Raw genomic sequence first — 21,012 nt, forward strand, 5'->3', positions numbered from 1 at the left:
TGATACTTTTTTTTACATTTTTCTGGTTTTTTTATTTCCATTTTCAAACATTTTTCACAGTTTCTATTTTCTTCTTTTTATGGTTTCCCTTTTTTCTTTTTTCTTTTATCTCTTTTTCAATTTTTCATGTTTTTGTACTTTTTGTGTTTTTTACAAGAATGACAGGTTAGATTGAGATGTGAGATTTGACAAACGAGAAGTTAGATAGAGGTTTGAAAGTAGGAATTAGGTTACATGTTTTGGATGTGATAAGAAATCTAAGTCATTTTTCTATGCAGTGGGATTACAAGATTTGTTGAATAAAATCTAACTCATGGTTTTCTTATTCGGTTGCAATAAAATTGTCACAGGCAACCAAACATAGTAATAGACTTTCTATGTAATGGTCATTCTATTACAGAGTTTATTACATCTTACCAAACAGGATAGTATCAACAAATAAGTTGAACAAAGTTATTGGTGACTTCCTCTGGGATTTAAGGAAAAAAGGGAGGAAATTGACAAACAGCTATTAGTCCTGAAATCAAACAAGACATGAAATTTGATTAAGTTTGTTAGGCAGCTGTTTAGTGTAGGTAGGGCAGGATTAGGAATTTAAATAACTCAGTAACTAATTTCATCTATGTTTATGAGAAAAAAGTTGCATTCTTCTTCTATTCATTATTTTCTTTGCTTCTTCTCTCAATTTCATCGAATACGGTATTAGAGAAACTAGGTTGAGAAAATGGTAATCTTACAGATGCAAAGTAAACAATAATTTATTACTATAATGAATAGGACCGCCCAAGTACAATCCCCCGCAACAACAAAAAATGACGCAGGCTCTTCCACTTGGGAGATCTTAGAGCATCTCCAATAGAGGTTGCTTCGAAGAGTGCTAAAAATTAACAAATCATACTAAAATATAATATTTTATTAATTTAGTAATTCACATCATTCTTAACAACTTTTATTTAAAAATGCTCTCATAGCAAAGCAACTTTAAAAGTTGCTACAATGACCCCATAAAATCGTTACTTAATATATAATTATTTAAAGGTAAAGTTCAAATAAAACCCTTGTGGTTTCACTAATTCTCAGATAAAGGACTGTGGTTTACTTTTTGTCAAAACCAGGACTGAGGTTTTCAAATTTAGCAAAATAAGGACTCTTTCGATTGATACTATTAAAATCACCATTGACGACTTCAAAAATGACATATTTTAAAAACTATTAATATTCTAAGCAACTTTAATTCTTCAACTTTTTTATTTTGAGATTATTTAGATGATATTTGGTAAAGAGAGAAAAAGTTAATGTTTAGAGAGAGAAAGTTCCAAAAAATATGATTTTCTAAAATCGAAAATGTAGTTCCATAGAAAATATGGCACTGAACAACTTTAATTTTTGAAAATTTTCATTTTCAGGTCGTTAAAGATAGTTTTAATAGCATTATTAAAAGTGTGAAACTTCAATCCTCGTTTTGACAAAAAGTAAACCATAGTCCTTTATCTGAAAATTAGTGAAACCACAATAATTTTATTTGAACTTTACCCTTTATTTAATTATAAATATTTTTAACCAATAGTGAAATGAGAGAGAAAATCATCAAAAATATGAACAAAAAATATTCAAGTAAATCAATTTTTTTATATTAAAAAATGTTTGGCAACCTTGAAGCTAGGTTGCCAAAAATTGGCAACATTTTGGCAATTTTTTTAGCACCCACCATCACTCCAACAGTAGACACCTTTTAAAAGTTGCCAAACTAAATGTCATATCAGCTGACACTCTTGGACACCCTCTGTTAGAGAAGTACCCCTCCTTTTCCACTACCCTAGGTCATAAGCTTTTTTTATCATCCATTAACCCCATTCAGATAAGTATGTTATAATGTTGTTTATCCGTTTCTATTTATTTACTCATTCCTCTTTATCTCTTCCACTCACTTACAATGTGGGATTCACATCATGTGGTGCTTTTTGTTTTCTTTAAAGTCACTCGATTATCTAATGATTCTAGTCTAATTTGAATTGAAAAAAATTTGAGCATATAACAAGTGTTACTTCATAGTTCTGAGAAAAGTGAAAGGAAGCTAAACTCGATTGCATGAATATCAGATACATAAGAAGTTCAGTTTTCGTGCAATTAGTGTATACTATTGTTGTTTCCGGCTTTTGAAGAATAAATCTTGGTAATCAACTTGATGTTTCAAATGCATTTCTTCATCATAGACTATTTTTATGGAACAACCATAGGGATTCAAAGATCATAACAAGCCGAAACATGTCTTTCTTCTAGTGTCTATGTATTAAAACAGACACCGAGTGAATAGTTCACACGTCTTTGAACGTTCTTACTCTCGGTTTCTAGATGTCACAGGTTGACAACTCTCCATTCATTCGGTTTCAATATATATAAATGAAATGTACTTTTAATTAATGTTATTATTTTATTGGGTATGGAGATTCTCCGTTATCCGTGGGATCCGCATGCAGAGGGGATGGAGATGAAAAAATCGTAGAATCATTTATAGGAATTCCTCGAAACGTCCCTATAAAAATTTTGGACGGAGTGGGAAATGCATCATCGTCTCCGGCCCGTATAGTTGACTCCCTTAATCAAACCCAAGACCCCAACCAAGCACAAAACCGAATTCGTTAAAATATAACATATATATTAAAGTGTAAATATATTAAAGTTTGGATATCAAAAATATAATTTACTTTTAATAAATAAAGAGCAAAATAGATAAAAGGATAACTATTGAATAGAATAAAAGTTAACGAAGTTGTAATAATGTAGGTATTTATAAATTATTTACCATTTATATATCACATAATTTTTTTTAATCATATATCACATAATTAAAAAGTCAGAATAATGATTTAAAAAAAAAGTCAGAATAATTTTTATTATTATTATTATTATCTATCACAAAGTACGCCTAATAATAATAATTATTATTATTATTATTATTATTATTATTATTGCTCTATATGGTAAAGTGCACCTCGTTAACATGATTGTTTCAAAAAAAATTGCTAAATATAATTGAATTAATGTTTGTGGACCTTGGATATGTACCACTAAATTAAATTGCTTTTGAAAAGGTGTATAAACTTAATGAACCTTTTCTTTAAAGGCTTAGGATTGAAGATCACCTATTCTTCAACTTTTCCCTACTGAGGCACCCTTTATTTACAAGAAAAAATTGTCCAATAAAATATTTTTATTATTTTCTTATATTTTTTTTTCTTATCTATACTATATATAATAGCGGAAGCATAGAGAAATGACGAGAAGTGTTTTAGAGGCATTTTTTATGAATTGTCAATGTAGTAAAAAATCAAAATTAAAAAGATTTAATTAATTAAAAATAACAGATTTATATTTATAATATATTAAACAATTTTACCAAAAAAAAATATATATTAAACAATTACTAGCCCATTAATTAAAATAATAAAAGAAAGTAAGAGTTACAGGAATATGAAAAAACACAAAGCAAAGGAAATCCAAAAGCCACAAATAAACTTCTATATAAAGCTTGATAGATAGTATTCCACTATTATATTCATTGATCATGATTAGGGATGGCAACGGGTAGTGTACCCGCGGGTACCCGGTACTATCCGACCCTAATGGGACAACCCGTACCATGTATAAAAGGGTATGGGACGGGTATGGGATCAAAATCATTACCCGTTAGGGTAATGGGACGGGTATGGGAATACCCCGTAAGGTACCCGGTACCCGTTACCCGTCATAAAAAAAATTTATATTAATAAATATCATTGTTTTTTAGATGTAAGACATGAAATTTAAACCACAACCATTTATTTTTCAATAATTGAGTGATACCACTAAGCGACTTTATTCTTATTAATTAAGATTCAATTTATTCAATTTTTAGATTGATGATTTATTAAATTTATAATATTTTTTTATTTATTGATTCTTAACGGGTAAGGGTACCCGCGGGTACCCACGAATTAAATGGGAAAGGTATGGGATGCAAAAAGTATACCCGTTAGGGTAATGAGACGGGTACGGGTAATTAAAAAATAAAAAGGTAAGGGTTTGGGAATGACATTACCCGCGGGTACCCTACCCGTTGCCATCCCTAATCATGATAGATAATATTACATTTCTGAAGGTAATTATTCGATTTTTTTTATATGTTGTAGTTATTTTGTTCTCAATTGTGTTATTGTTATATCTTTTTATTAAACAATAGTTGTTATAGTTTCATCTTTCAGATCCATTTCTGCCGTTACCCAGGTTATATACATCTCGCTACCTTATCCATGTTTTCTTTTTTATTTGTCTTTTTTTTCCAAACTGATATCTCCAATTGAAGAAATCCGATAGAAATAGAAGATTCATGGACAACTAAAATCGGGAAACACAAATGTGGTAAAAATTACAAAAAATTCTTATGTTTCTTGAGGTAATTATTCGATTTTTTTCATATGTTATAGTTATTTTTGTTCTCAATTGTGCTGTTTTTTTATTTTTATTAAACAATAGTTGTTATAGTTTCATATTTCAGAGATGAAATCCCACTTCTGTCGTTACCCAGGTTCCATATCTCCCGCTACCTTATCCATGTTTTCTTTTTATTTGTCTTTTATTTTTCAAATGAATAAACTAAAGATTTTGTATATTTGCATTCTTTTTTAGTATATGTTGCTAGGTGTTATCGTTTCGATTGTTAAGTCTAACTAAAATTTAGATTTTCGGTTTTGTATGAACTCAATTGTTAGCTTTAATTGAAGTTAAATTAATTTTTCTAATCCGAAACCTGTTGAAATCCACTCATCTTTTTTAGTTTGAGTTTATCTAATCGATATGGATTGTATTTTTTATTTTCATGCATTTTGGTAGAAATAGATATAAAGTTTCACACAATAGTTGTTCATTGAAGTTTGAGACATATTGAAGAAAACATTGAAGAGGTATTGAAATATTATACTTACAATGAAGTTTATTTTAAGGGTTAAGGTGCAAAAATACCCCTAACGTTTTGGGTCAGGAGCAATTTTACCCCTAACGTCTAAAATGGTGCAATTTTGCCCCTAACGTTGGAAGTCAATAGCAATTTTACCCCTAACGTTAATAAATTGAGTCAATTTCAGACACTATTATAAAACACAGATATTTTTGTTCCTTATTCAACTTGCATAACAATTTGTTCTGAAAAAAGGATTTCATGTTTTTTATAATTTAATAATAGAATTTCAGATTAATATTTATAAATTTTGTGAATTTTTTAATTTATTTTGTCTAATTCCTACAAAAAGATAGTATATTTTTTTTATTTTTTTATTTTTATTTTTTTCACATCCCAACGTATGTTTATGATTTGTTACTGATAAAATGACACACGTATGAAGTGTAGATGACAAGATTCATGACCGAGAAGACAGTTTGATGAATTATTTCTCAAATTGACCCAATTTATTAATGTTAGGGGTAAAATTGCTCTTGACTTCCAACGTTAGGGGCAAAATTGCACCATTTTAGACGTTAGGGGTAAAATTGCTCCTGGCCCAAAACGTTAGGGGTATTTTTGCACCTTAACCCTTATTTTAATTATAAATCATGTTATATCATTATTATTATTATTATTATCAATGAGTTATTTTTTCTCAGTTCTCTCGATAAAGAGATTGTAAGCGTCTAATACATTTGATAAGATGTTTATTCTCGAAAAATTTGGATTATGCCAGATACGAATTCAAAATGAAGGTAAATAAATAAATTTTGATGCTCAAAATCCAAAAAATGTACATTAATTATGGGATATTGAGATAATTGTTTTTGCAGCATTAGTTATATAGTTTTTAACTATTATATTGTGGTTTGTACAAAATTGTTAGTATTTTAAGAGTTTTTAACAGATGAAAATGAAACATGAGCATAAGACAAGTTGTTGGAAAATATTAATTAAAAAATATTATTATTTGAATCTCTTCAAATTCTCAAATGTTGAGCATAATGATTCTAGTTAATAGAATCAATTTCACATATTAATTATAAAACGTTTTTTTTTGTACTGAGTGGTTACAATTGCGATTTAATTCTATTTAACTAAAATTAATTTATTGACTTAATACTTCATTAATAAAAAAATAAAAAATTTAATTAATGGGCAAAAAAAAAAAATTTTCTACTCTCCTCTTTATATATGTTTATATCTTACATTCTCTCTTATTTTCGAAAAAAAAATGAGAGGAAGATAGTTATCTCCCAATTATCTTTTGTCCCTTCATTTTTGTTTTCTATTCTTTTGTTTGTTTTTCGTATCCCGTGTATCGCACGGGTTTTCGACTAGTTGAAATAATTAAGTGAACAGACAAAAATTTAAGTTAGTTAACAGAAAATTATATGAGAAAAATGTTTTACTTTTTAAATTTACCTAAACTTGGAACTATACTTTTCTTACCTTTTTTTAAAGGATAAATAATTTATTAGTCCTTAATTTTTACCTAACACACTGTTTAGTCTCTTTATTTTGAAAAACACATTTTAAGGTCCATATCTTTTGCCAATACTAACCTTGCGGTCCTTTTATCTATTTTTTTTAGATTTTTAACCGAACATATCTTAGCTTTTAGGACAACCACAGTACAATACAAGTTGACCATGTTACTCTGTTATTTTATATATATCTGTTTATGCTAAAATAACGATTACAAATCTAAAAAAACTAGACAAAAGAACCAAATAGTTAATATTGGCAAAAGATAGGAACCTTAAAATATGTTTTTCTAAATAGGGAGACTAAACAACATATTAGGTAAAAACTATGGGACTAATAAATTATTTATCCTTTTTAAAACAATAGTGACTCAGCACTTTTTCCCATTTTTCATGTTATAGCTAAATATCTAAAAATATTATATTTTCTAATATAAAAATTTTCTTTACCGAATATTTTTGAAAACATAGTATTTTTCGATAAATAAATATATGTAAAAACACAAGAATGAGCAAATTCTACTTACTCATTAAGGTGCATGTGATCAAGACTGTGCAAAAGCAATAGATTGTCTCTAAAATTAATTTTGTATAATGCGAGACCACTATTATTTATGTCAGAATTAGCCACGAAAAGGGATAACAAGGCAGATTTAGGTCTTGTTTGATAAGTCACTTAATGACTTAAATTAAAATATTAAGCACTTATTTAATTTAAATGCGTTTGATAACAATTATTTCTTCACCACTTAAATTAATATATTAAGTTAAAAAACACTTATTTTGGTAAGTCAAAATATTTAACTTAACATTTTAAGTTAAACATTATCAACTAATATTTTTATAATAATTATATCACTCAATATTTTCAGCACTTATAATATTCAGCACTTAAAATTCAGTACTTATTTTTTCTGCACTTAATTTTCAGTTTTATCAAACAGCACCTTACTTTTGACTTCTGCCAATATTTTGCATAGGGATAATAATGCTGAAGGTCAATTAACAATAACATTTATAATGGATTCTTTTTGTTGAGTTGTAAGATTAATGTTAGAGGATTTTGTGTTAAAATCCGATTCAAACAGCTTTTAAAAAAAATAAGAGTTATTTTTCTCCTCAAGCATCTCTTCTTTATTAATTTCATTTTTTACTAATTAGGAAAATATAAAAATAAAATATATCATTTGACTGTCAAAGACAATCATTTGGTTTAGAAGTTTGAAAATTAGTTATACACTTTTTTGCAAATTCAAGCATTCTATATAAAAAAAAAAAAAAAAAACAGTTGTCCTAGCTATTTACCTCTAAAATGAGTGATTAAAAAGACTGTCTTGCAAATTACCCGTATGATAGAGTTTAATTAATTGGTGGATCTCTGGTTATAAAGTTTTTTTTATATACAGTAAAACCTCTATATAGGAATACACTTGGGACCGGACGATTTGTATAACAATTGGGAGGTTATTACTAAATAGAGTTTGGTATAATAAAATTTCTCAACACATTAAATTTTAAATTTTTTATCATAGGCATGAATGATTTATGTATAATGTATAACAATAGATATTAATGAAACAAATTAAGTATTTAGAATTTCAATTTAGAGTTTAGATTTTCAATATATAGATAGTCGGAAGAGTTTTATGAGAAAAATATAAACATCAATGAGAATACTAAATATTTATAATTTCAAGTTGTAGTTTGTGTTTCCAACTCATAGATAATTTCAATAGTTCTTTTTAATATTTTATAATTTAGTTTGAATTCTTAATATATATATAATTATTACTATATAGAGGCATAATTTCTAAAGGTGGGACTCGAAAAGTGTATAACAAATAACGTTTGAGAGGTTATTCCTATTTATAACTGGCCCAAGTTGGGACCGAGTTTTTTTATAACAAAAGAGAGGTTATTCCTATATAGAGTATTCCTATATAGAGGTTTTACTGTATTTAAGCTAGGACGATACAGTAGCAATGATCCTGGAATCCCAGCTATGTTGACACTCCAAGAAGACTTTGATTATAGAGTTTAACAATTTGGAGTTAATAGTTTCATGAAATAAAGTTTATTAAACCAGTCTTATAATGATAATGTATCGTGAATATTGAGTTGTTGTTAAAATAAACCATTGAAAATACTCTAGTGATCATATAGAAAATAGATCTAAAAAATGAATTGAAAAATAAAGTATTAATTGGCTAAACCGTAAAGGAAATATAATTTTATGTCTCCATTTCTATATCGTCATTTATATCTTTCTTAAAAGAAAAAGTCTCCATTTATTTGGGTGAGTTTTTAGCCAACACAATATATTATTTTAAATCATTTAAGTTTTTAATTATTTTTTTATAGAGAGATGGGATAAAAAAAAATGAGAACAAAATATTATCTTCCACTATAATTGATTCATTTTTTTTACCGAACTTTAAATGATTATTATAATATTTTTAAAAAAAAATTATTTTTGATCCCTATACTATTTTAGGGAAATGTACAATAAAGGCCGGAAATAATATTTTTATTCCTGAAATTTTAAACACGCGAATTATTTGAAAAATGCAAGAAATAAAAATTCATAAATTACTATTTCATAAGGGCTATAGACCTGCAGACCAATTAAGCTCGAGAATCTCACATCCAAATTCATCCAAGGAGTAAGCCCAACTAAGATCAAACCCACTTGGCCTAATGCCTAAGGATAGTATTCTATAGTCATTAAACTCATTGTCCAACCCCTATAAATAGGAGGATTTCATTAATGGTAAAGGGTAGTGAATTCTCTCTCTCTCTCTTAAACTCATTGCTCATTAAATATTTATCTTCATATTATCTTCTCTATACTGACTTGATCATCAGAGTGTACACTCAGGGACCAATCCAGTGCAGGAGGAGAACGATAGGGGAATCGTATCCGGAAATCCCACAACTCTATTACTATTTTTCAAATATTCTTAAATGCACTATATTAAAAAAAAAAGACAAAACAATCTTTAATTCTTTTTTATGAATTCAATCTACGGAACAAATTTTAGAAAAAAATGAATAGCGAAAAAAAAAATTCAATTATGATATATCTCCATTGAATTTCAGATCTCTCATACCACAACAATTTGCAAGAACCGATGTTTCCATTAGAAAAACACATATTCAACACAATTTAAAAACAAAAAAACTAATTCAGAAAGCTCAGACACTGAAAAACATAAACAAATATAATAATTTTATTATATCCTTATCAAGGTTAAAAAATATCTTCTACAAATATAGAGTTGTTTAAAATAATATTAACAAATGCCAAATTCAATTCAAAAAAAGAGAAATGAAATATTTAAATTAATCAATCAAATCAATAAAAAGACTGAAGATCGAATTCAAAATAGAGAGGAAGAAAATGAATTGAAGCAGAAGAGCTGCAGAGGAAGAAGAACCATTGGAGGAGAAATTTTACTATGGTCCCGGTCCATTGGACCTTACCAATAGAAACGTGATAGTTGTGAACTTTTTTTCCTTACACCAATAATTTCACAATGAGGTAGCATGATTCTCTTTTTTCATTAGTTGGGTCCATTACAACCGGTCTATTGTAGAAGTTCTTCCATTGGAGTTGAAGGCTTTAGCCTTTGCCTTTAGGTTGTGTATGTGGTGGAGGAGAACAATGGAAATTAGGGTAGAATAAAAAAAATTTAATTGCAGAAGAGTCTTATATAAAAAAAAATGATTTAAATTATTACAAGTGTCTCGTACATAAAATAAATGCTTTTTTTTTAACCAACACATAAAATAAATGCTAACATATCAAATTTAAATATTTTTAATAATTTATCGTGAAACAACACCCTATTAAAGAAGGAAAATTAACTATATTTTTTTTAACAATTGTTAATTGTTTAAATTAGTAACTGCAACAAGTAAGAAAAAAAAACTGCAACAAGTAAGAATCATTTTCATCTAATTGCAACATTTACAAAGGATGGTGAATTTATTCTAAATACTCTTTAATTTATGTGTAAATTTCTCTAAAAAGAAATATAATCAAGAATGAAAAATGAAAATGTTATTAAAAGAAAAAGAGAAGAAAGAATATGGGCAAAAAGAAAAAAGAGAGGCTATTATTTGAATTTAGTAGATTAGTAGGTACAATACTATAAATATATATATTTTTTAGTTTTTCGTCAATCACTCCATATGATTCTTTTCTAATCATAGTTTTTGCTTATGTTGGAATTTGAATTTGAAATCTAGCTTAAATAACTTAAGGTCTTTAACCACTCAAACTAGTCTTTTTTTTTTTTTTTGAGGGAAAGAATCTCGTATATTAAATCATAATAGAATCCTTACACAGGGCATGTCGGATGTGAATCGGGACAGCACCTAAGGTAATTATTGTAGAAGGGATATTCTGTGCCCATTTAGCTAAACAATGAGCTACATTATTTCCCTCCCGACGAATGAAAATGAAATTGCACACAGAAAAAGAGGAAACTAAATCTAGAATATCCAAATAGAGAAAGTGCAGTGAGGATGCCGGTATCGGTCCTTCTGAGAGGGCAGAGATTACTGCTTTAGCATCAGATTCCACAAGAACACATGAGAATTGTCTGGCCCTTGCTAGCCTCAAGCTTTCAAGAATCGCGATGAGTTCTGCGGCTTCCGCTGATATGCACGGCGGTGTAGGAATCCCAGCCGATACCAGAACCCGGCCCTGCACATCACGAGCAATTACCCCGACACTTGCGGAAAGGCCATTATCTCCCCATGCGGCGTCACAATTAATTTTTATGACCCCTTCGGGAGGAGGACACCAAACCTTGTAAGCATCAAGAGGACAATTGCGGGTATCGAGGGTTGTGGCGCGTCCTTGCTGTTCCAATCATTGAGGAAGCTTCGGGCTTTTGTTATCACAGTATTGGCATTGATAAATTTACCCTGATGTACCATCACATTGCGTCTGAACCATATCCACCACAAAATTAAAATTCCCCATCTGCTGTCGTCGACGCCTAAAAGCTCGCAACAATTGGCCAGCCAAAATCGACAGTCTGAAGCTTGGACATTATCCCATCGAACCGGAAGTGCAGCGGCCTCCCAAATTTCTGTAACAGCAGGGCAGGACACAAAAACATGATTTAAATCCTCGGTTCCACTTCGACAGATCAGGCAGTGCGGATCCGCAGGGATTCCACGCCTTCGTAGTGTTTTAGCACACGGTAAGGCCTCAGCGACAAATTTCCACTCAAACTAGTCTTAATTGGTATAAATAATATATATATGGTGCATTCTATGTTTTATTTAATTTTTATATTCAAAACGGCGTACTTTTGAGTGTTCTCGCATAACAAACTATTCGCACCTAAAAAAAGGTTCTCACTTGATCCCTCCCCTAGGGGAAGCTAGATCTCACTTATTTCTCCTATATTTTTCTTGATAGTCATTGGAAACAAAGACACATGTAAAACAATATAACGTTAAACCTAGATCATGCATCAATTTTAAATCATATTAACAGAATATGATTTTTTCACACTGTAATTTCATATTCTTAATTTTTTTTTTTGGTAAGAAAGGAAAGGAAAAAAACAAAACCAACAAAAAACCTACACCGGGATCAGTCTAGGAAGGCTGACTCCAATCCTATCCTCTAGGAGAGAAGGCAAAAGAAAAGAAGGAGGAACAGATAGGGTAGAAACACCTAACATTCTCTCATGCCCAGCAGCTGCTAAGCGATCCGCCACGCGGTTTTGCTCCCTAATTTCATTAAGAATATGGTTTTACTATCCAATATTTTGACCAATTTTATTAATAAAAAAATCACAATAATGAATTTATCTCTCACTGCAACTAATACTGATATTTACTTTATTTTATCAAAAATAAAAAATAAAAAGTAAACAGAAAAAATAAATATTTTTCTTTATAATGGTACGTGACCAAGGCGTCAAGACATGAAATAGCTCCTCCACACTTAAACATTTTATTTTTCCGCCTGTTTCCGGGAAAAGAAAACAATGACTAGTCAAAATTCAAGCACAGTTGGCTCTAGCCACGATCGGAAAAGCCAACTGAAGGCTTTCGATGATACAAAAGCCGGCGTAAAAGGGCTTGTAGATGCCGGAATCTGCAAGATTCCTGACATATTCATCCATAATCAATCTCAGATAATGAAGGAAATCTCAACTTCATCAAACCAGAAATGCAGCATACCAGTAATAAACTTGGAAGAAGTAGGTACAGAACGAGGTGAGATCGTTGCGAAAATCGGAGATGCTTGCCGGAAATGGGGATTTTTCCAGGTAGTGAATCATGGTATAGCAGTAAGCCTTTTGGAAGAGATGATTAATGGGATTCGAAAATTCCATGAGGAAGATAATGAGGTGAAGAAAAATTTATATTCAAGGGATCGTACGAAAAGGAAGGTGTATTACAATTCAAATTTTGATTTGTATAGTGAATCGGCTTGTAATTGGAGGGATACCCTTAATTGCTTCATGGCTCCTACTGTTCCCCGTCCAGAAGAGTTGCCTTCTGTTTGCAGGTACGCACCTCTGTTTAAAATTTTCATTATGATTTATGACCGGGTATGAGAAATTCTGCTATGGTCCCGTTCCATTGAACCTTACCAATAGAAACGTGATGACAATGGTGCACTTTCTTTCCTTACATCAATAATCTTCCAATAAGGTAGCATGCTTCTCTTTTTTCATTGGTTGGGTCCATTGCATCAGGTCCACTGTAGAATCTCTTTGACCGACATATAGACCTGAAATCACTGTAAATAAAAGTATAACTCGCCTCAAAATATACCTCTAAAGTATTAGAATGACTCACATGGAGTTGTATAGCTTTCTATACCAGATGTTTAACATTTAACATTAGATTTATATTTATTAAAATCTTATAACTAGTGGCGGAGCCAGGAGTCAACATTCGGAGGACTGTACTGTAGGAAGAAAAACAATTTCAATAACGACTACAAACTTTAATCCTTATTGAAATTGTGTTTACATAGTAATAAAAAGTAGGACTAAAAATAGAAAATCCTTAAAAAATCGTGTTTTTATAATTAAGATTAATTAATCTAATATAAACAATTGTAACAAAAAAAAGATATACTAACAATGCATAACAGAAAGAAGTAGAAATAATATTAAAAAAAATAACAATAAAGAGTAAAAGATAAAAAAAAAACAACAGTTTTTAAAGCATTTTTGCCCCTTTTAAAAAAAAAGGGGCATCTGTACCAAAACCATTAAAAAATATTAAAAAAATAATATAATATAAAAAAAATAGTTTGACTGTTTATCTTTTTCTTGGCATTTCTCATCTTCTCCTGCGGCAATTCTTCTTTTCTTCACCTCTCGCTCAATCTTCTTCTTTAACAGTCCCACATCTTCTTCTATACAGCTTCATGTCTGCCATGGCTCGGATAGAGGGGCTCCCAGCCATGGCAGACCAGAGGCGGAATAACGTCGGCAAACCTCTACTTGAGGTTTTGTTAGCGGCTGGAGGGTCGGCCGACCCTCTCCGCCTTCTCTGACTCCACCCCTGTCTATAACAGATATTTAAAGCATTTTAAAACCTAAGTTTAATAAATATAAATATAGCCGTGAATAACTAAATTCATTTCTTCATTCAAAATTTTCGTAATTAATTTAAGTGTAATGCTGAATCAAGTCAAAATTCGCTTAATTTAGAACAATGTTGTGAAAATCGGACCGGACCGGTCATTTCGACTGCGAACCGCTCCGGTTAACCATTCATCCATATTTAGTTAAAAAAAATTAAATGTGTAGAACGAGGGATGCGAACCTAGACCATTAGCTATGACAATAAACACTTTACCACTAAGCTAGCTTTCAACCTATGTTTAATAATAACACTATATAGTTATATAATATAGTAATACTAAAAATTTAAAACTTAAAATATTATTTAGTATTTATTTTTTATATATTTTAATAAATATTGTTAAAAATTTAATTGATCTTTACAATATAAACAAAATTTACTTGGTATTTAAATTTTAAATATACATAAAATAAAATTTAAAACTCTTAATAAATTTAATAATTTAAATTAAATTAAAAAATATATTTATTTATTTATTAAGTCATTCGGTTCGACCAATCCGAGCCATCCAATCCGACCAAGTGACCCGTGACCCAGTTACAAATCTGGTTTGATGTCCGATTCGGTTCTGATAACATTAATTTAGAAGTAAAAAATTTGACTTAAGATTCTAACTTAAGATCCGTTTGTTTTATTTACTGTTTGCTGTTGGAAAAAATTGTTTTCCCAAAAAGCAGAAATTCTCTGCTTTTGTAAGGCTACTTTTTAGATATAAAAGACAAATAATAATAACTAAACAAACATTTAAAACTCTCAATTTTAAAATAAAAAGATAAAAAGTGTCTCCTCCTTTCCATTTATCTCTATGTAACATAATGGTGGTGCTAGAGGCAGGCTACTAAGACATATGCATGGAGTCTCTAAAAATTAAAATTAAGGACTCCAATATTTTTAAGATTCATATTAAATTTGTATCTCTATTAATTATTACATAGTATTAATTTAATTTTAAAATTAAAGATTATATTTCTAAATTAAAAAATAATGGAAACTTAATTTGAATATTTGTAAATTAAATATTAGATATTAAATTAATTTCCTATAAAATACAATTGTGCTATTTAACCTGATAATTATACTTTGTGCCCATTTGTTTCAAATTTTTAAAACTACTTTTTGCCTTGTAACTCTAAACAAGATACAAAAAATGTTAGATAAAAATTTAAAACAACTACGTTTAATATAAAAAAATCAGCTAATATCTACTAGCTATCAGTAACACCGAACAACTAATAATAATAACAACATCAAACATAGTGAACCAAACTGATCCTTATCCTTAAGGACACATCAATAAACCTAAACCTCGTCATTAATTTATAGTTTTTATTCTAGGATTTCATAATTTGTAAGGCTTGCCTTAGTGTAATGTTCTATAAAATCAAATTGCTAACCAATTGTTTTATGCTTATTTTCTTATATGATTTTTAGTTTTATTTTAGAATCTGTAAAGTTTGTTAAATTTGTAATGTGTATATTCAATTTGTTGTATTTTTTCTCTAAATTGATTGAATTAATAAAAGGATAAAATTGTTATATTTATAATTTTATAGTTTTCTATATTGTAGATCTAAACGATTCAGTATAAACTAATTATTTAATTGAAACATTGGCAGAGATGTGATGTTGAGTTACTCGAAAGAGATAAGTAGATTAGCGAAGGAAATATTTGAATTGGTATCAGAAGCTTTGGGGCTGAAACCTGAATACCTAAAAGAAATAGGTTGCCATAATGGATTGTTTATGCTGGGTCATTATTATCCGGCATGTCCTGAACCGGAGCTCACACTGGGCGCTTCAAGTCATTCAGATAGTAGTTTTCTAACTCTACTTCTACAAGACCAAATCGGTGGCCTTCAAGTCCTTTACAAAAATCAATGGGTTGATGTTACTCCCATTCTTGGAGCTCTTGTTATAAATGTTGGAGATTTGCTACAGGTCGCCTCGTCCTTCTTTTAATTAATTCCCTCTATGCATTGCCCTTAAAAAATTAGGGGTGTTTTGTTTAACTACTTTTCTTCTCATGTTTGCTTTTTTGTTTTTTCAGAGCTACATTATACCATGGCCACTAAACTTTACCTTTTTTAACGTTATGGCTCTGAACTTCAATTCTTAAGATTATGACCACTCAACTTTATGCTTTTTTTAACATCGGTGACCATTATTATCGTTGACTCGCATTTTTTACCTTGACTCCATTTTGAACACGTTAATTTTTCTTTTTCTTTCTATTATACACTTATATGCTTTCTTTTTTCACATCTTCTTCCCTTTGTCTATGTATATTTTTTTTCTCTCTCTTCTCCAAAAATTCTCCCTAGAATGAGAAATATGTGAAAACCATCAAAATAGTTTAGAGTTTCTTCTAATTAGGGCCAATATTTAGAGTTTCCTCTAATCAGAATCATTGAGCTTGAACCTGCGAAATTATTTTGATGTTGACAGTCTTGCTGAAAGCCAACAATGAGGAACTGTGGCGACATCTTAAGTTCAATTTGTGGAATTTGTAAGCTGGTTCTGCATTTATACTAGGTTCTCACATCCTCTCATCTTCTATGGCCAATGCTTGGCTAAATCCTCTCTTCCTCTCAGATCCTCTCCTCTTCTACAGGCATCAATCCTCCTGGTTATGCCTTCCAATGATCAAAGATGAATTTTTTTATGCCTTACAATGGAACGTGGATCAACTTTCAAGTATGGGGATGAAAATTGAAAATGATCTCACTGCTTTTTTGACTCTAGCTTCCTTACTGGAGTCGTGAGAGACTCTAAGAATTTCAATTTTAAATGAGGACATGAGGCGCGAGATGCAAGGAGCCTCTACATCACAATCAGATATTCTGGTTGTGAATTCTAGAGGAAGAACCGAAGCTAAAGGATCCAAAGACAGAACCAAAAGCATAGGAAAATCCAATAAGAGCAAAGGCAAAGAGGACATGAGAGATGAGAGTACTGATGATGAATGAGCAAATGTTGCTAACAAGTTCAATATTGTCTACGATGTTGATATTACCAATCTTGTAACCCAAGAGACTAGTTGTGTGATTGCTAATGGTGCTACATGCCACACCTCGAAGCGAATTTTTCTCATCTTACACACTAGGAGATTTTGGTGTTGAAAGTATTGGAAATGACAACTTCTCCAAAGTGGTGGGAAAAGGTGGTCTTCACCTAGAATCTGAGAAGGGCATTAAGTTAGTGCTAAAAGATGTCAGATATGCGTATAAATCTTATCTCCGTACACAAGCTTGATCAAGAAGGTTTCTATAATATGTCCCGCAATGGCCAATGAAAGCTCACCAAAGGTTTAATGGTACTCAAGATTGTATCTGATATAGACAAACCTCTCATAGGAAGCAGTCAATGCAGTAAAGAATGAAAATGCAGTCGAATTATGGCATAGACGCCTCGTGCACATGCTTGAGAAAGGTATGACACAATTGGCGAAGAAAAATATTCTAACTAGATTAGATATTGTTCATTTGAATAAAATTCGCAAACTGTCTTGCTAGAAAACAAAACAGAGTTGCTTTCAAGAGTTCCGCTCCTTCTAGAGTGGAAAATGTATTAGATTTGGTACACTCAAATCTATGTGGCCCATTCCTAAAGTCACTTGGTGGTGCTCATTACTTTGTGACTTTTATAGATGACCATTCTAGAAAAACATGGGTATACACTATGAAAACAAAAGATCAATTGCTAAATGTTTTCAACCATTTTGTAGCCTAAGTTGAGAGGTAAACCGATAAGAAGCTAAAGTGCATTCAGACAGACAATGGTGGAGAGTTCACTAGTCTTTATTCAATGTGTACTGGAAGGAATATGGTATTCGACATCAACAAACTCCTCCAAAAACACTACAGTTGAACGGGTTGGCTGAAAGGATGAACATGACTTTAATGGAGAAGTCAGATGCTTACTCTCACATCCGAAGTTGCCTATGGAGTTATTGGGTGAAGCTCTGGTCACAACAACTTATATTCTAAACCTTTCGCCATGTGTGCCATTAGATTATGATGTTCCAGAAAAGGTATGGTATGGAAAAGACATTTCGTATAAACATCTGCGAATGTTTGGTTGCAAAGCTTTTGTCCACATTCCCAATGATGAAAGATCCAAGCTTCATGTAAAAACATGATAGTTTGTATTTATTGGTTATGGCCAAGATGAATTCGGCTATAAGTTCTTTGATCCAATCCAGAAGAAGTTCCTCCATCGACGATGCCAATAAAAGTTAGAGAAGAAATTCAAATTGATCAGCTAGAGATGGCTGATCAAGATGCTCCCATTCAGAATGAAGCAGCTGATGTTGATGAATAAGTACACCATCAACCACCAGTTCCAAAAGGTTCTCCAGTTTGAACATGATTTGGTGGAGTTGTTCAACATTCTACCAGATATTCTCCAAACGATTATATCCTAATGACTGACGGAGGAGAACTAGAAAGCTTTGAAGAAGCCGTGAATGATGAACATAAGCAGAAGTGGGCTGAGGCCATGCAAGATGAGATGAAATCCTTGTATAAGAATAAAACATTTGAGCTCGTGAAGTTTCCTAAAGGCAAGAAAGCCTTGAAAAAGATATGGGTATTCAAAATCAAGCATGAAGAAGCAAACTCACAACCGAGATTCAAAGCTAGAATGGTTGTGAAGGGATATAATTAAAGAAAAGGCATTGATAGTGATGATATTTTCTCATCAGTGGTAAAGATGACATCCATTCATACTGTACTAGGTTTAGCAACAAGTTAGAACTTGAAGCTTGAACAAATGGATGTGAAGACTGCCTTCCTTCACGATGATTTGGCATAAGATATATACATGGAGAAACCTGATGGTTTTGAGAAGAAAAGCAAAAAGGATTATGTCTGCAAGCTAAATAAGAGTCTTTACGGCTTGAAGGAGGCACCGAGATAGTGGTACAAGAAGTTCCAGTTTGTTATGGAAGAGTAAGGCTATAAAAAGACTACTTCTGATCACTGCATTTTTGTTCAAAAAGTTTATGATAATGATTTCACCATTTTATTACTCTATGTGGATTACATGTTGATTATTGGCAAGAATATTTCTAGAGTTAACAATTTGAAGAAACAATTAAGCAAGTCTTTTGCCATGAAAGACTTGGGGCCAACAAAACTGGCATGAGAATCATTCGAGACAGAAGCGTAAAGAAGATATGGTTGTTGTATGAGAAGTACACTGAGAAAGTACTTCAACATTTCAACATGGATAAAGCTAAAATGGTTAGTTGTTCTCATGCTAACCATTTTAAACTCAGTTCCAAACAAAACCCTTCTACTGATAAAGAGAAGCAATAAATGAGAAAAGTTGATTGAGAAGAACAACTATCCCGATGAGAGTCTCCTTCTGCCATTCATCCAGTTCATTGTGTCTTGTTCATCTTTATTTCTCTACTCCATTGTCTTTTTCTCTCATCTCCACCCCAAACAAAACATTTATTAACAGTAACCTTGTTGCTAGAATGTCCCATCTTTGGCACTTTAAAATGCCAAAGAGGGATGGCTCAAATGAATAGAGTGAAGCAGATTATTAATTCTACAAAGTTTGAGAGAGTTTTCTCTTGTTAAGGGGATTTTTGTTTTAAAGATGGTAGTCCAATTATTTTGGGGAGTGACAAAATACTAAGAAAATTATTTTGGCGTATTTCTTGAAAACACTTGAGTGCTACTATTTTATCTTGTATTTTTGTAACTCTAGAAAACTATATAGAGAACGCTCTCTTTATATGTCTACTATTTTATAGTGAAATAATTTACTCTCGAGTTTGGTCGTGGACAATGTCCAAAATTAAAGGTGAATCATGTTAAATTATCAGTGTCATTTTTATTGATTATTTTGCCCGTCTTTATATTTGCCGCATATCTTCTTTTTCATTCCCAACAGTGTCCAATAAGATTTTTTATTTCAACATATTAAATCGTGATTAAGTTAATTATAAAATTAATTTTGCATGCAGTTGGTCTCTAATGACAAGTTGACAAGCTGTCAACATAGAGTAATATCAAAAAATGAAGGTCCAAGAATTTCAGTGACGTGCTTTTTCCGACCGAACAGTCCTCTAGAGGATACATCAAGAATTTATGGGCCAATTAAGGAGTTGGTATCAGAAGAAAATCCTCCAATTTACAGAGAAACAAACGTCAAGGACTATTTGGTACATTACTATGAGAAAGGACATGATGGAATATCTGCTCTGCAATATCTCAAGATATAAAAAAAAAATTTATAATTTTGTCCACAAATAAAAGGCATTTGGATTGGACACCCTAAATAAAGTAGAATACAAGCTTTAAGGTTTTCTTCTGACTTTTAATCTGAAGATAAACCCTTTTTTTTTTTCTTTATCTTGATTTTTCTTTATTGAATAAATTTTTGGATTGATCTACTATAGTAGATTTGAGAGTTTATTCTTTATTTGTAGTTTTTTTTGTTCTTTATTCCTTTATGGATGGTTATCGTCTGTTTGTCATGTTTTCGTTCTGGGTGAAGTGTATTCTTGCTGTTGTGCCAAAAACAGTTTCAAATACTGTATGCTATTGTTCTATCACGATTTATGATATTTAAGATTATTTAAGCTTATCTGATGTACTTCTGCATTGTAATTTGTTAATTACTTATGTTACGATGTATTATTTTTCATATGAATGAAACAATTACTTTTCTCTCTCAAAATAAACTATAGTATTTCTTTGGAATTTTTTTTCTTTCTTCTATAAATTCGCAATTGTGTGAAGACTATATTTGAGAACTTTTCGATCAATCGATGGGTTCATATGCAATGTACCTTTATTGTGAAAAACAAAATGGTGCAAGCATTCTAGTTGAAGCTATTCAACAACTTGTTGAATTCAATGTGCAAATATTGATTCTTGTAAGTAAAACTATTAAGAA

The 21,012-nt window shown here is 30.8% G+C and overlaps 1 protein-coding gene across 1 annotated transcript; it reads left to right on the forward strand.

Annotated features, from left to right (window-relative positions):
• The first annotated feature begins 12,411 nt into the window (after positions 1 to 12,411).
• LOC136228569 (1-aminocyclopropane-1-carboxylate oxidase homolog 1-like) lies at positions 12,412 to 20,700 on the forward strand. The gene is made up of 3 exons (XM_066016994.1): positions 12,412 to 13,006; positions 15,717 to 16,038; positions 20,078 to 20,700. The coding sequence occupies exons 1-3, from the start codon at positions 12,480 to 12,482 to the stop codon at positions 20,333 to 20,335; spliced, it is 1,107 nt and encodes a 368-aa protein (XP_065873066.1). The 5' UTR covers positions 12,412 to 12,479; the 3' UTR covers positions 20,336 to 20,700.
• The last annotated feature ends 312 nt before the right edge of the window (positions 20,701 to 21,012 follow it).

Source organism: Euphorbia lathyris, chromosome 5 (genome assembly GCF_963576675.1).
Source record: "Euphorbia lathyris chromosome 5, ddEupLath1.1, whole genome shotgun sequence".
Taxonomy (NCBI): Eukaryota; Viridiplantae; Streptophyta; class Magnoliopsida; order Malpighiales; family Euphorbiaceae; genus Euphorbia; species Euphorbia lathyris.